The following is a 15,327-nucleotide window of genomic DNA, read 5'->3' on the forward strand; positions in this document are numbered from 1 at the left end:
GGACAAAGAAACCACCCATCGTGCCCATTTGCATTCGTTTTTTATTATATCTACTACTCTTGTTGGTTCTCCTCCATCAATGATGCAAACAATGGCTTTCCATAATCCACAAGATATTGTGCTTCTGGATCTCCCTTCCTTGCCAAGTTGAATACCAGTTGTCTTGTCTGATCTCTGCACCAACGGCGTAGACGCACGCAATCCTCCAAGGCTTCTCTACTGTGAGTCCAATCCGCATTCACACCTGTTGTTCCAGTCGTGATGGCGATAAAGATGCGCCAAGACGCAATCACTTGCTTCAACATGTCGTAGTTTTTATCGATCAAAGCCATATGATACCAAGCAAACAGTGGCAGTAACATGAGCACGCACAATAAACTGATTAGGCCATAGCCAGTTAATTTCCAAAGTAACCAAATCAAGGTACCATACACAGGCATTGCCAGAAAGAAGCTGAAAATAAGCTTGTCTTGAGACACAGATTCAGTGTAAGGTTCATACGAGTCAATCAGTCGACCCAAGATGTAAAATGGCGAGTTGATGATGATGCCGGGTAAAAATAAGGGTATCTGGACAACGAGGCCAGTCCATGTGGATACAAGTCGTACTGTTGCCCTTGTCATTGTGATTTCTTGGTTCTCATACATGCTGATATCGCCTGCATTCAATCGAAGGCTCTTTAGTTGCTTTGAAAACATGAGAAGCCTCTGTTTCAGCTCCATTCTCTCTTTGTAGTAGAGTGCCTCTGTGTCATCTGTATTCTTTGGGTGGAAGAGTCCTATGAAACTAATCGCATGCAAAATAGGACTCAGCTCCCAACACGCTTGTCATGATGATGCTATACTTGCTTACCTTTGAGATACATGTACATATTCTTCTAGACGGACACCTCTAGAGTCACCAAATAAAATGGATCTGGCTTCAGTGGCTGCATGTGATGTATCCCTGAATTTTCATATGTCAATCCATCATGGCATGCTTTTTTTTTTGTGTGTTGGCACTTGAAATTTACCAGTCTGGACTATTAATCGTACTACGTTCGACACCCTTTGCGATACAATCTGTCAAACTTTTAACACTTTTTTTTGGGTCTTGGTGGAATTGCTCCAGGTCCTCTACTGTTTGGATGATGGGTTCGCCATATCTGCATGAAATGCCAACTATAAATACCGCCTTTATGCTTGGCATCCACTCTATTTATACTTACTCGACCACCATCTCGCTTCTCCATCTGTTCTTTGTGCTGTATGTGATACCAACTGGGATGATCGAAACACTTTTAGGCCCCTCTTCTCGTTGTGCCAATTGTGTAAGATACTCAAAACTTGCCCAACTGATCCCGTCCTTAAAAGGTAAATGATTTGGTGCAGTGTATGATGTGCCTGTTACATAATGAATACACACAATCAATATATTTTCTATATTGGATCCATTACCTTCAGGAAATAGAGCCACCACAGCGCCTCTGTCCAGGGTGAGCAGTGTATGTTCAAACAGCTTTGCGTTGCTATGTGTCTTTGTATCCACGGGCAAAACACCTGCTGCCTTCAGTATCTTTCCAACAAAAGGTATACGAAAGAAGCGAGCAAGAGCCCAGAAATGGCAAGGTCTTGAGTGAGGGAATGTGGCGATGAGCACGATGGGGTCCAGCACCATGTTGGAATGGTTGGCTGCAATCAATAAGGGCCCCTCAGCAGGCACGGGCGCTCTACAGATGATCTTGATATTTCGAAAATAAGCCCATAACGCTAACCTCGATAGATATTGCAATGTAATGTACGTCTTTCCTTCTCCCTGTTTTTCTAAACTAGGCATTTTGCAACGAAAAGAAAAAAGTGGAAGAAAAAAAAGAGAGAAAAAGGTGTTTCAATTATGAGAGGCGTCTTTTTGCACATGAAATAATAGATCAGAACGGGAGAGAGACCTTTCAAAAATGAACTGCTTGATGCTTGCACTTGTGACTGGAAGAGATGAAATTTATTACATGTATTTTCACTTTGTTGTTATGAAATAAGCAATAGCAGCAATAATCAGACTGATCAAGATGTAGATGCTGGGAGGGAATCCTGTCTTAACTTCCAACTTCTCAGCTTCCTTGTATTTGTTCAGTTCTCGCTCCATTGCCTTCATCTTTTCAATAACATCTTCTTGATCCTTTTGGGATCCCTTGGTCTATTCCCATTGTCTGTTAATCGTCATTGCACTCTACACATGGATTACAACTTACATTGGCGTCGTTGGCAGCAGCATTAGCCTGAGCAGCAGCAGGAGCAGTAGCTACTGGTGTGATGGATGTGAGATTGGCAGCAGGAGCAGGAGCAGCAGCGGGAGTGGCAGCAGTGTTAGTCTCGGCCTCTTTGCTCTGGACGTAGACACAGCGTAACTTGTGTTGATGGATAGTCTTTTTGCTCTTGTCGTTCTCTTCAACATGATTCCACTACAGTCCACCAAGTTGTATCAGACATTGTTGTCATTGATACGATTGTTGTTACTTACCAGCTCTGTAATGCCCATTTTCTCGGTAACTTCATTGACGTACGTACTCAAAATCAAGAACTTGTCTCTACATTTCACATCCAAAGGTGGTTCCTCTCTTTGAGCTTGTAACATGACTAAATACTTACATAAGTATCATAACACTCCAAGCATCCTATCATCAACCACTTACTTTGAACGTCGATAGAGCCATTGGGAGGAATGACATCCGAGTTGGGACGGACACAATACAGTTTGGGCGCTGTAGTCTTGACCTTAAAAGCAACGGGCTTATCATGGGGATTTTGAATGGTGAGGTTCTGTTTAACGACACGTGTTAATGGTCCTAGTTTTTTCGTGAGAGGAAGAAGGAATAAGCGTAAGAAAGACCAGAGCTTGTGTACGTTTGTCCATGGCAAATGATCCGTTATCTACTTACTCTCAAATGCAATGGTGTCTTCCAGATTCAGTTTAATGGACATGTTGACTTTGTGTATTTGTAATCAAAAAAAAAAAAAAAGCGAGAAAAAGAGAGAGAAAGAAAGAAAGAGAAGAGAGGAGGGAGAAGTCCACCAAAAGAAATTTGATGTTATACCTATTTCGGTTTTTTAATAATTAGGTAAAGTCTGTTTGACTGAGGAAATACAGAGATTGATTGCTCAACATGACAGAAGACAGGAGAGGATTTGAGATCCGTTTATTCATTTATAAAAACACTACCCGTCTGTTCATTACACGGGGCTGATCTCAATATACTTGGAAATAACGTCAATCTTGAGTAGTAGATCCATTGGCTTGCATAATTCCATTATGAATAGATGTGACTCCCAGTTGTTGTCTAAGTGTATTGCCAACCTGTTGCTAGGCAACCAAATTTGGGTATCTTGAGAGAAATACTTATTACTAACACACGCTTTTCAAGGCATGCATTTGATTTCTATGACACAGGCGAAAATGTATGGAATGTTCAAACTTTATTTACCATGGTGAGGTTATAAGTTGCAACGATATAATTCCATATTCGACTTGAATCCTCGATTTCTACTCCTTTATTTCTTTTCTTCTACAACTGAATAATAGAATGGGCAAAGATCCACTTTTAAAGAACAGTACATCTCGATTGTACTCTCCATGGCAACTGGATGAAAATGAAACTTGGGTCAAAAAACCACATCGATTTGGGTTGATGGCCAAAGAAGATGATTTTGAGGTAAATGCCATTCAGATGGAATGAAGTCGATATGGACATTAATCATCCTTTAAGACATTTATCGATGAGGATATGACCAGAACCATATTGAGGATCGAGCAGGAGCAATTGGAAAGGATCCAGCGTTTGAGAGAAGAGGATTCTGCCGATGATGAGTAAAGTCAACTGGACATTTCAAATATGGCTATTATACTCAGTTTGATAGCGTCTTTGCAGTGGCCTCATATCAAGACAAGCTCAAAAACTTGACATTCATTCTTCTCCTGCAAGCAACCAAGCCTTTCAGATATCACTGCTGAATCAAGAATCAAGCGGGTCCTTTTCAGTACCTCAGGAGCAGCAAACATCATTAATGACATTGAAAGAGGCTGTCTTGTCCAAAGAGGCATCAAAAAAAGGTACTTTGGGCAGTTTGAATGCCAACTATAAAGTGAGATGCTGATTGCATAGCTTGGATTAGATCACTCACTCTCTGCGAGCAACTCTCAAGTCATCCAAATCTACAAAAAGTACAAATGTTTGATAGATATGCGAACAATTTAATTAATTCCTCCCCCCCAGGATTGGTTCCTCACTAGCACGATTTCAATCGACAATGAATCGATTGCCCAAAGCACTGAAGATTATTCCTTCCTTGCCCAACTGGGATGAGGTTTTGTTACTGACAGAGCCTTCCTCTTGGACGCCTCAGGCAATGTGTGAGATAACAAGATTATTCTTGACAAATGTCAAAGCGACTCAAACTAAACAGTAAGTGCTTGATGCTGGCTCATGATCTTCTGCTAATCGACGCTATCTTAGATTCTTTCAGTTTGTGCTATTGCATGGAGTGAGGAATGACCTGGCAAAGAGTGCGAACAGCCAGTTGGATCCCGCGCTCTACACCGCGCTAAAGAAAGCACTGGCATGCAATCCTGCACTGTTCATGAAGGGATTACTGTTTCCACTCTGCGAATCAAACACTTGCAGTGTCGCTGAGGCATGCATATTGGCTAATGTGCTAGGACAAACCAAAATACCTGCTCTTCAATCAGCAACTGCATTACTCAGGCTGTCAGAGCAGTTCTTTACCTTACCCATCTGTATTCTTGTTCAAGTATTCCTGCAGAAGAAACAGGCATTGCCTTATCGCGTGGTGGACATGTTGGTCTTTAAATACTTTTGTCAACGAGAAGAGAGCCCTCAGCAACCGCCCATCATATGGTATCAGTCATTGCTCATGTTTGTTCAAAGGTATGCAACTCATATTTCTTTGCCATCACCATGGAAAGCTCATGCAATTGCCTCTTTGATAGCTACAGTATTGACATGGTTCCTACTCAGAAGACGGCTTTGCTTGCATTGATGCAGCGTGTTACAAGAAATGAGTTGTCCATCATGATTGAAAAAACCATCAAATCTGCCATCAAATCCAACGATCAAGAGCTCGAGACGGACGACAGCGATGACACAGCTGCCTGTAACGAGGACTCGAGCTCTGATCAAAGTGATGATGGCATGATGATTGATTGAAAAGAAGGCTCAAAGAAATAAAATAAAAAAATGCACATCCACTTGTCTCTCGCACGTATATATGTGTATCCTAATCTTTTATTAGCCATCATTGCTATTTCAAGGAAATGACTCGAGTGATTCAATACCTCCAATTGTGTAAATAGCGCAAATCCTTAGTTATCCAGAGGTCTATCAAAGAAACACGGATGAGTAGTCTGTTGCAGAATAATGCACTGGATCGATTTTACCTGTTGAAGCCGCCTCTGCGATTCATGTACTGACGGTACTTGATGGGCTTATGAATCTTTGCTCCAGAGACATCTGCGCCTGGTACTTTCTTGTTTTTCGTTGTATCAAATCCTCCAAAACCCATCAACTTCATCATTTTTGTCTCATCATCCTCTTCCTCCTCTTCGCCATCTTGATCCATGTGCTCAACCTTGTCTTCTGCTGCAGGTTTCTTTTGTTCAGGTCTCTTACTGATAGGTCCATCTCGTGAGCGAGGGCGACGATATGAAGGTGATTCCGAGCGACTTCTACTTCTGTTTCCAGGTCTACCACGATCTGACATGCCAAACTCAAATGAGTTGTCCACATCAAGCAATCTATCAGGCACTCAACTTACCTCTTCTATCAGGGCTTCTTCTATCTCTTCTGGATGGTGGGGAGCGACTGGATCTAGAGCGTCTATAGCGATCACGGCTATCGTCTCTGCGTCGTCCACGACTTTCATATCTATCATAGCTATCTTCTCTACGTCTTCTTCTTGACGAGCCAGGAGACCGAGATCTTGACCGGGGATTATCCAAATCTCTGTAATCTCTCTCGCGCTGTCTACTAGAGTATCTCTTTGTGAATGGTGGCGAGGGGGATCTTGGCATAATGTAATGATTCAAAAGAAAGCAATGGAAAATGCAACGCGGTATGGTGAGTTGAATGCTTCATCGTGACTCGATTTCATCCAATTCCATCATGAGAATGGGAGCCGTGATGCTTCATGTTCGTGGCTTGCTCTTTCTTCACTTGTACACTCACATCATGGCCACTGTAAATATTGCAAAGGATAACAAAACCACTCTTTATATCGGTAAGATGAAGGCTTGAGTTGCGTGAGGCTCTAGTGAGATACTGACCGGATGATAGGAGGTATCGATCAGCTTGTAGATACAGCTACACTACATGCCGCGTTCATTCCATTTGGCGAAATTGTAGCAGTGCAATTGAGCCCTGATAATTCTAAAAGTACATTCATCTGAACTGCTGTCTGAAATACATACAACTCACACTGCGCTCCTGTAGACAAAACTGGCAGCAGCACACACAAAGGATTTGGATTTGTCGAATACGAGTTACCTGAGGATTGTCAAGCAGCCATTGATAATATGCATTTAGCCGAGTTGCACGGCAAGGTCATCAAGGTCCAACTTGCTAAACCCCACAACATCACAGCTACTTCTCATCGTGCAGGTATGGACCCTATTCTGATGCTTTCATTGACACTCGTTAACATTGCGTTCATCAACTACTACAGTCTGGACCGAAGAATCTTGGTTGCAAAAGTATGCCAACACAGAGGAAAACAAACAAGATGCAGACGAGACAGCACAGCAAACAGCAAATAGCGATGATGATAGCGATGTTGAAGAGAAGAACACATATAAACCATCAGCTAAGGGAGGAAGATCTCGTGTATATTTGGATATTGCCATTGGTGGATCTTTAGCAGGACGTGTTGAAATTGAGCTTCGTGGTGATGTTGTACCAAAAACAGCAGAGAATTTCAGAGCATTATGTACAGGAGAAGCAGGATTTGGATACAAAAACTCGGTCTTTCATCGTATCATCCCTCAATTCATGTGTCAAGGTGGTGATATTACAAAGGGAAATGGTACAGGCGGCAAGTCCATCTATGGCGGTAAATTTGCTGATGAAAACTTCATCTTGAAGCATACTGAGGCTGTAAGTATGAGACATCGTAAAGCTTTCAGCGACTGATAGATCCATGATAGGGCACACTGTCCATGGCAAATTCGGGCCCTAATACCAATGGTAGTCAGTTCTTTATTTGTACAGAGAAAACCGCATGGTTAGATGGAAAGCATGTCGTGTTTGGCCAAGTTGTATCTGGTATGAATGTTGTGCGTGAGATGGAGCGATGTGGATCATCAAATGGTAAAACCTCAAAGCGTGTAACAATTGTTGATTGTGGTGAAATCTAAGCAATAGTAATGATAAATAAAGCTGGCTGCACTGCACTGTCATAGACTATAGGACCTATATCTACTCTGTCCCTCATCAGTATTGTGTCGACAGTCGATCGGCGAGGATGGTCAATTTAAGCTAGTCATGATTGTATGAGCTCATCATGTATCAGTTTATCAACCTAGGCGTGAGCATTTCTCACACTATGCACGCTAGTCTAGAAACAGCTTTCGTGAGAGCTGTACTCCTTGCACTGGTAGTTTTAGTAGATGAGCAGGTACATTGACGCGTAAATTACGATGGTTTTTATTCATAGAGGGTATGCAAAATGATGTTTAATATGGGGCCAATATGATACAAAAGCTACTTGAGAAAAGTTGATTTAGTAAAAGCGAACGAGATAGAGGAACTAGATTAAAATAGATAGAGAGAGCGCACACGAAATGTCCTTTACGACAACAGGAACAGAGAGAGTTTACCACTGACCACCGCTACCGCTACCATAGTCTCCAGCGCTACCACCACCATAGCCTCCAGCGCCACCACCATAGCCTCCACCATTACCACCGCCAGAACGGCGATCCGTAGCAAGGTCAACTCTGATGCGGCGACCATCAAATTCTTGATCGTTCATGGCATTGGAGGCTTGTTGAGCATTTTCTGGGTTAGTATAAGTTACAAAACCGAAACCACGAGAGCGGCCTATTGAAGAGGTGTTAGTACCAGCCATCTTTCTGTCTATTTTCATTGTCTGGCCCGCTTTTACTGGCTTTCAATATGCATAAACGATGATGTTTGTTCAAGCGATGCTCCTTGAACACACAACCGCGATAAACGTAAAGAAAGAGGCCAAATAGGCAGCTAACTAGCCACTTACCAGTATCACGATCCCTGATGACTACAGCGTCAGTAACCTGACCAAACTCCTCAAATTTATAACGAAGGGTTTCGTCAGTTGTGTTCCATGAGAGACCACCGATAAAGAGCTTAGAAGACATGTTTGTGAGTTTTTTGAACAGAAAAAGAAAAAAAAGTAAAAGAAAAAGCAAAAGAAAGGTAGATTAATCATTTCGTTTTATATACACGCAAAATTTGTCAAAAATTTTTGTTTGTGTGTACATCAATTAGAACCGTTTTAGAGGGGACATGAAAAAAGATGGTACCTTTTGCCTGCATTGATGCAAAAAAAATGATTCAAACTAATGATCGTTTTGCCGTTTCAATTTGTCACTGTTTGATGGGCTCAAAGGTGGTTTGGATACATCAACTTGATAGCCTGAATCCATCTCTGAGATAGTATAAACAGCAAGTGCTGTACAGGTGTACGCAATGCAAGCGTGTGAGTGAATTGAGTGGTTGGATTGCGACCCAATTAAAGCACCGTTTAACGAGGATGCTTGATTCATTGGAGATCATGCTATGTGTGTGTGTGTGTGTGTGTGTGTGTGTGTATAAGAAAGCTGAGATACACATCTACGAATGGCAGTAGGTCTCTATTGACACTGACAGGATGACTTTAGAGATGCTCCCTGTGTGCCTGAAGATTTTAAACATGTCAATCGATAAGTGGTTGAGTGAATCAGTGCTGAAGCTAGACATTTTAGGCAAGACGGGGCAATGTAGCGTTAGTTTTTTGCCTCCATAATGCATAGCCACCTACATTTTAGCAGGCATCCAGCCGCCAGCAGTGTGCATTGCGTGATTACAGTGGAGCAGAGAGAATCAGACAATTTAGTAATATAAGAGAGCATACTAGTACGCTTTCATTTGATGGACGTTTCACGAAATTGTTGGCACATGAATAGCTAAACCTACGCTGTTGAGCTACAAGATAACTCTTGCCATGATTCCAACTCAATGATTGTTAGAATATACAGGGAAAAGGTATGATGATCTGCATAAATGTAGTCAAATCTAGCAGAAATGGCCAAAGAATGTCAACATCTAGTCAATCTTGGTACAGAGCAAAAAAGTTACATATGCAAAATGTTCCCAACTGGTACTTTAATGGGCACAGCAACAGCAGATTCAGAAAAAGACAAAAGGTTTATTGATAATAATATGTGTGTATAGGGGTAAGTGTATGCGTGCGTGTGTAAAAGGTATCTACAGAAGGTATATATATATATAAGAGGCTATGGGTATATAGTATATAGGCTTATTTGAATACGCCAGATGTTGCAAAAACCATGACAACAGTACCCCAGATCAACAAAATTACGGCAGAGAAATCCAACAAGCCAAACTTGGGTATACTATCATCAATGATAATGGATTCGGTCACAACAATCTCTTCTTCAAACAAAATGTCTTCAGATGATGATGTTGTTGAAGATGTGGCTGACAATTTACCAAGCAAAGGTGCCTTGATGCCAATTTCATCATCCACCAGAGTGGTGGTGACCGTACCAGCGACTGCAGGATAGCGTCTAGTGATGAGGCAGGCAGCAGCAGGTAGGATGTAGGCCAGGAAGGTAGCAGCAAAACCACCAATCAATGCATAGACTTTTCCTAGCGATCGAACAGTGATACCAAGTGCAGTAATGACGATGAACAGAACGACTGTAACAGTGTAGTGCTGGATTTTGTTGGGCTGGCGGGTTGCTGTCTCGAATCCCAGCAACTTTTGAACTGCTTCTCTCGTGGGGTAGAATCCCATGCTAATGAACAGCAAGTTAGCGATAGGTACATACAGATGGCCCTCTAGAATATACTTACGGAATGGTCAAGATCATGCTGAAGCCAAGTGCGAATCTGCCAATGTTTACAATAAGATCATCATCTGGGAAATTGAGAAACAAGTTTGGTTGCACATCTTTGCCAAAACTGAGATAACCAATGACAGCAAACGAAATGGATACCACCCAACTCATGATGGATGCAAGTGTGGTGGTGATGGTCCATGACTTGATTGTTTGGTCCTTGAGACTGAGAAAGACACTAAAGCATACGTGTGAACATGCAAATGCAAAGGCCAGGATGCCGAGGGCTCCGAAGATGTCAGGTCCATGCCAATCCAAGGGCGACTCATGTGATTTGCTGTAGGCAGGTGCTCTCACAAGAAGTGTGATGATAATCAGTGGCAAACACAGGACGGATAAGATGGACCATCTGGCGACAGATCCGATGGAACGAGAGAGATTCAGGGGAAAAACCTGTGCACAAAACATGGTATCAAATGAGTACATGATTCATGCAGTAGCGTCATTATGATGGTAAATACTCACAAACAAAATGGCGATTAATGATATGACAAATGATCTCTCTGTGATACTTGGGTATTGGGGAAAATAGAGTTGCAACAAGACAGGAATTGTATCGCCAATGACTATATGCAATGCCGTTAAAGAGTGGTACCGTAGTCATGACGTACATTCCATGCCACTTACGAATGAAATAGCTGACACAAGCACCTGCAGCTTGCACAAGTATGAGGAAGTTTAGAAAATAATACCCAGATCGTCCAAACACATATTCCATCAAAACTGCAAATTTGAAGCATTGCGAACGTTGGCCTGATACGACCAACATGTGAAGGCCCAATTGAGATATGATGGCAACAAAGATGGATAGCAGAATAGCTGTCCAGAATCCTGCTAAATGGATGGCAAAGGGCAAGCCGATAATTCCAGCGCCTACAGTCGAATTGACAAGATTAAATGCGCTTTCAATCTTGGAGCGAGAGCCATAGCCAGGTCTATCGGATTGCAGCAGGTCCCTCTCTTCTTCAGTGAGCAGAATGTCGTCTTGCTGTACTAGCTCAGTTGCACCATAGTTGTTTGGTATGGAGGAGGGGGATTTCATTGAAATATGAACAAAGAAAAGGGGGATTTAATAAAGAAAAGAGGGGAGCCCATTGCTTTAACCCTCATTTTATAGTAATCCAAAGCATGATCATGGCTCATTGGTGTACACTAAAACACACCCCTTTTATTGGTTTTGTTAATGAGTCATGCTTTTATGCATTTCGTCTTAATCGCTTTATATGTAAGTTTGATAGACCAAATGGCTCCTTGAAACTGCTCTATCGTTTTCTGTATCTGCAATCTTTTTGTTTATTTACACTTTTTTGGTTTGCTTTTTGCCGACCCAAGAGTACCATTCTAAATAGGCATTCACCTTGACGCACTCTGAGCAGATTTGCTCTATACGGTGTCTATAATCTTCCAAGTCTAAGCCAAGTCGAGGTGCAATCAGCGAGCTCTTTTGTTCGTACAAGTTTAGAATAGCAGATACAAACTCCTGGCTCAGTTTGCCATCGCTTGCTACAAGGCAGGTGTTAGACGAAATGAGACAAATGTTGCTGGCTGAGCAAAGCTTACCATAGTGAACTCGTCTCTTTTGGCTCTCAATCACTTGGAAACCCTCTGTTTGGAGCATATTTCCATATTTGAGTGCAATCTCGGGGTCTTGATCCATATCGTGAAAGATTTCCTTCACTACACAAACATGTTAGTTTTCTATCGTTTATCTATCCAAGCAAGAGATAAAGCGTACGTGTTTCAATAAAGGATTCAATCATCACTGTTCCAGCTGGCTGCATATATACAAGGTGTTTAGTAAACATGAGATTAAATATGTCTTTATATGTATATTGCTTACCGAATGATGCATCTCTTCGATTCGAATGACACCGTCAGGCTTCAAGATTCGGTGAACTTCTGCAAATATCTTTGTCCAGCAATGTCTTTTCACTAGAGAGCCAACAGATCTTAGGTGGATATAATCGACAGATTCATTTTCAACAGAGACAAAGCCTCTTTCTAATACGTCTCCTCGTTCACATGTGATGTTGGGTAGCTCAGGAAGGACCTGGATCTGCTCTGAGGCTAATTCAACAGCCGTAAATTTACAGCCTGGATAATGTGTGGCCATGTCCTGGGGGGGGGGGTTTTTTTTTTACACAATTTAGAGTCGAATTTCTATATTGGAAAATGTGATTGAAATTTACCATTATCCAAGCGCCAGAGCATGTTCCCATTTGAATGACATGCGCACCCTTTTTTAGCACTGGTACCACTGCCGGTGTAACATTTCTATTGTAGAGAATCTTGTGAGAATCGTAATTCAGAGGCTGGAGCATCATTGCATTTACCCACTAAACAGTTTTTTGAGAGAAAAGTGTAGCTGAAAATTAGCGTAAGTATGCAGTATAATGGCACAGAGTGCTTTGCCTTACGTTGTGTTGAAATTCCTCGGTGTCCCAATCATCCGGTAAAAAGAAACTGTTTGTGTGATTTACGTTGTCTGAAGGGCTCTCTACCTTGAAGATGTTTGGAGCAACTACCGATGTCCTGCATGAAGATGCCGCTGTAGATGTGATGGTGCCATTGTGAGAGTATGGCTGCAGTGAGTGTTTATCAAACAATGCTTGTGGCTGCTGTAGGTATGATGAGCCATGAGAGGATGAAGTGGACACATTGCTGGCCTTGTTTTTGTACAGGCAAGAGCTTTGATGGCTCAATGTGGGTGATTGCTGCTTTGGACGACGGTGTCCTGAACGGAATGATTTGGAGCTGGATTTCTTTTTCGACACAACCGCACCCATGTTAGTTTATACAATATGAAAGAGAGAAGGAGAAAAAAGAAATCATGGTGGATAAAGTTCTGCTTTATATAAAACCTTTACACTAGCACAAATGCAATTAAATCACCTTACTGCACTTGCCTCCACTCATAGTACAGAAAAGCAAATGATGATTTTCAACGGAGTTGATGGCATCGAAATCTTGTTGCCTTGTACCACGCGTTATACACTTGAATCGAAAATCCACTTGAGCAAGCATGATGTGCAAGGTTTTATTATGATAGCACTAGTAATTATCTTCGATAAACGGCGATGGGGGGTATCCTTCACGCAGTACATCTCTATAACTGGGCAATTTGTTAAATTCGTCGTAATGTTGATCTGAGGGCGCAAGTAGCCATTGGTCCAATTCCTGTCGCACATGTATTGCATCAATGTCCTCAGGCATCACTCTACGATCTCCACGGTCCATCGACGATCTAACGTGAGGTACCGTGCCAACTGTGAGTGGGAAACTAAGCGACATATTTCGTTCTTTTGTGCTGTCTTGAAACTTGAGTATGAGGCGCAACTTATGACTGATTTGTAAGATGTCTGTCTGGATTTGAGGAGCAATGTGGGGTAAATCAAGGGAAAGAGACAATTCTGCAAGTTTAAAAAAAGTGTTGGTCGAGATTAGCAAGTGTCAATTCAAGCAGGAGGAAATAGACTTACCAAGCTCCTGTCCATCTATATAATTTGACATGTCATACTTGGCACCTAAATTAGGTTCATCAAACATACATTGATTAGATTCAATGAGATATACATTTTAGTGTAAAAAGCGAAAAAAAAAAACTTACGAGAAAACTTTCTCTGTCGTGGTACCATTGATTCAGGAAACTGTTTAACAATTGTATTCCAATCGCCAGCTCTAATTCTAAAATGTAACAACAATAGTGTGAATTGCCAAGTGTCACAAGTAAGCATGTGTACAACATGATCTATACACACTTACGGATATGATTCAACTTGCTCCAAGTAGTATTCCATGGATTCAATGATAGCATCATCACAGAACTTGTTGAACCGACAGGTAAACGGGAACGATTTCTTTTGGAGACATGTGAATTTGGACATGCCAATCTCGTAATTGAGGTGATCCTGTCTTGATCCACGGTATCGAATACGTGGTATGGAATTAAGTGAGTATAGGCTAGGGTATGCGTGTCGGCATAGTTGGATAGGGCAATTTGCACCGAGCATGTGCCGTTTGCTCTTGGTTGAATTGTTGCTGATGATACTGGATGATGATATCGATGAAGCATCATCTGTTGCAGTTGATGTGGAAGTGGAAGCTGCGCTGCTACTGCTGGTGGTCTCATCGCTGCTTGTGCTTAGCTTTCTCTTGTTGCTTGATAGAGAACTGCCATGGATATTCATGCGGGCGTTCCAGTAGGATACTTTGAACCGTTCACTAAGCGAATTTAATTTAATTCTAGCTGAAAGGCAGTATTGTATTGTATGATGCGGCAACAGGATTGATGGTGATAACTTATGCACGTTGTTGATCTTTAATGAAAATGGCCATTTCGTTTTTCCCACTCCAAGCACTTGCGGCTCATCCACAACGACAATACGTTCATGTGTTATAGTTAAGCTTGCATTTGCATGTCCCATTGCTTTTCTTGCTAATCTGTCTACAAATCCAAGCTCGTTTCCTTCCAGTGTGTTCCATTTGTCCATTGGTATTTCATCTGTGCTGTTTGATGCTTTTAAATCGTGTGGCTGGAAGAAGTCTGAGGTAGAGATCACACACTCTACGGTGCCTTTTAATTGTACGTATAACTGTCGAATCTGAACAGGTCGAAGAAGGTTGATCTCTACTGTGCCTGAAATTGTGTATGATTCATTCGGCAGGGTGGATCCATCATCGCTGAATGTATGAATGGTGTCTGCGTCTGGAGTGATGCTTAGATTTAGAATGGACGATGAGTGATTCGACATGGTATATGTATGTAATCGACTATGCAATGTAACTGCGTGTTGCTGAAAAAACGTGGGTTTGATTAAATGTTGTCACAGTGTAACTGAACTAGATGAAATGAAAAAGTGGAAAAGACAAGAGGAAAAGGCAAGTGGATACAGTCTTTTATACACAACGCTTTCTGTTGTTTATTAATACGTTTTTTCAAATAGAAAAGACAGAAGCCAAAACGGACGTTTCCATTATTGTAAATAAGTGATAACGCATGTGATCAAATTGGACAAAGGAATACCATTTTCGGTCATTTTGAGACACATCCTTTCATGCAAATAATTTACTGATTTGTTTAGAGAGCCCAGTATACGCTGAGCTGCATCATACAGACTCTATCAACTCTAGATGCACAATAAGTAAATGCTCCTTATGATGAAATACGCACAGATGTTTCTTACA

The 15,327-nt window shown here is 41.7% G+C and overlaps 10 protein-coding genes across 10 annotated transcripts; 2 read left to right on the top strand and 8 right to left on the bottom strand.

Annotated features, from left to right (window-relative positions):
- Positions 1-53: 53 nt before the first annotated feature.
- ATC70_011620 (uncharacterized protein) lies at positions 54-1,815 on the bottom strand (the record flags this gene model as incomplete). The annotated part of the gene is made up of 5 exons (XM_064830807.1): positions 54-786; positions 853-945; positions 1,013-1,144; positions 1,208-1,382; positions 1,437-1,815. The coding sequence occupies 5 exons, from the start codon at positions 1,813-1,815 to the stop codon at positions 54-56; spliced, it is 1,512 nt and encodes a 503-aa protein (XP_064683309.1).
- A 177-nt stretch (positions 1,816-1,992) lies between these two features.
- INT6 (eukaryotic translation initiation factor 3 subunit E) lies at positions 1,993-2,957 on the bottom strand (the record flags this gene model as incomplete). The annotated part of the gene is made up of 5 exons (XM_064830808.1): positions 1,993-2,172; positions 2,228-2,437; positions 2,497-2,612; positions 2,669-2,821; positions 2,915-2,957. 5 exons carry the CDS (start codon positions 2,955-2,957, stop codon positions 1,993-1,995), a joined length of 702 nt encoding a protein of 233 aa, XP_064683310.1.
- Positions 2,958-3,556: 599 nt separating this feature from the next.
- ATC70_011622 (uncharacterized protein) lies at positions 3,557-5,197 on the top strand (the record flags this gene model as incomplete). Its single annotated transcript, XM_064830809.1, has 7 exons — positions 3,557-3,685; positions 3,740-3,840; positions 3,902-4,083; positions 4,146-4,194; positions 4,247-4,435; positions 4,487-4,918; positions 4,981-5,197. 7 exons carry the CDS (start codon positions 3,557-3,559, stop codon positions 5,195-5,197), a joined length of 1,299 nt encoding a protein of 432 aa, XP_064683311.1.
- A 226-nt stretch (positions 5,198-5,423) lies between these two features.
- Positions 5,424-5,750, bottom strand: LPD1_2 (dihydrolipoamide dehydrogenase precursor; the record flags this gene model as incomplete). The annotated part of the gene is made up of 1 exon (XM_064830810.1): positions 5,424-5,750. One exon carries the CDS (start codon positions 5,748-5,750, stop codon positions 5,424-5,426), a length of 327 nt encoding a protein of 108 aa, XP_064683312.1.
- Positions 5,751-5,787: 37 nt separating this feature from the next.
- On the bottom strand, positions 5,788-6,060 carry ELC1 (elongin C; the record flags this gene model as incomplete). Its single annotated transcript, XM_064830811.1, has 1 exon — positions 5,788-6,060. One exon carries the CDS (start codon positions 6,058-6,060, stop codon positions 5,788-5,790), a length of 273 nt encoding a protein of 90 aa, XP_064683313.1.
- Positions 6,061-6,217: 157 nt separating this feature from the next.
- Positions 6,218-7,398, top strand: ATC70_011625 (NADH dehydrogenase [ubiquinone] 1 beta subcomplex subunit 11, mitochondrial; the record flags this gene model as incomplete). Its single annotated transcript, XM_064830812.1, has 5 exons — positions 6,218-6,266; positions 6,323-6,421; positions 6,479-6,646; positions 6,711-7,138; positions 7,189-7,398. 5 exons carry the CDS (start codon positions 6,218-6,220, stop codon positions 7,396-7,398), a joined length of 954 nt encoding a protein of 317 aa, XP_064683314.1.
- Positions 7,399-7,856: 458 nt separating this feature from the next.
- Positions 7,857-8,379, bottom strand: ATC70_011626 (uncharacterized protein; the record flags this gene model as incomplete). The annotated part of the gene is made up of 2 exons (XM_064830813.1): positions 7,857-8,083; positions 8,259-8,379. The coding sequence occupies 2 exons, from the start codon at positions 8,377-8,379 to the stop codon at positions 7,857-7,859; spliced, it is 348 nt and encodes a 115-aa protein (XP_064683315.1).
- Positions 8,380-9,539: 1,160 nt separating this feature from the next.
- Positions 9,540-11,185, bottom strand: ATC70_011627 (uncharacterized protein; the record flags this gene model as incomplete). The annotated part of the gene is made up of 4 exons (XM_064830814.1): positions 9,540-10,041; positions 10,100-10,536; positions 10,609-10,709; positions 10,771-11,185. The coding sequence occupies 4 exons, from the start codon at positions 11,183-11,185 to the stop codon at positions 9,540-9,542; spliced, it is 1,455 nt and encodes a 484-aa protein (XP_064683316.1).
- A 255-nt stretch (positions 11,186-11,440) lies between these two features.
- Positions 11,441-12,929, bottom strand: ATC70_011628 (uncharacterized protein; the record flags this gene model as incomplete). Its single annotated transcript, XM_064830815.1, has 7 exons — positions 11,441-11,646; positions 11,704-11,820; positions 11,879-11,918; positions 11,984-12,259; positions 12,333-12,417; positions 12,477-12,508; positions 12,561-12,929. The coding sequence occupies 7 exons, from the start codon at positions 12,927-12,929 to the stop codon at positions 11,441-11,443; spliced, it is 1,125 nt and encodes a 374-aa protein (XP_064683317.1).
- Positions 12,930-13,194: 265 nt separating this feature from the next.
- ATC70_011629 (uncharacterized protein) lies at positions 13,195-14,894 on the bottom strand (the record flags this gene model as incomplete). Its single annotated transcript, XM_064830816.1, has 4 exons — positions 13,195-13,553; positions 13,623-13,667; positions 13,751-13,827; positions 13,906-14,894. 4 exons carry the CDS (start codon positions 14,892-14,894, stop codon positions 13,195-13,197), a joined length of 1,470 nt encoding a protein of 489 aa, XP_064683318.1.
- Between the last annotated feature and the right edge of the window lie 433 nt (positions 14,895-15,327).

The sequence above is a fragment of the Mucor velutinosus genome (assembly GCF_035048745.1).
Source record: "Mucor velutinosus strain NIH1002 chromosome Unknown tig00001564, whole genome shotgun sequence".
NCBI classification, from domain to species: domain Eukaryota; kingdom Fungi; phylum Mucoromycota; class Mucoromycetes; order Mucorales; family Mucoraceae; genus Mucor; species Mucor velutinosus.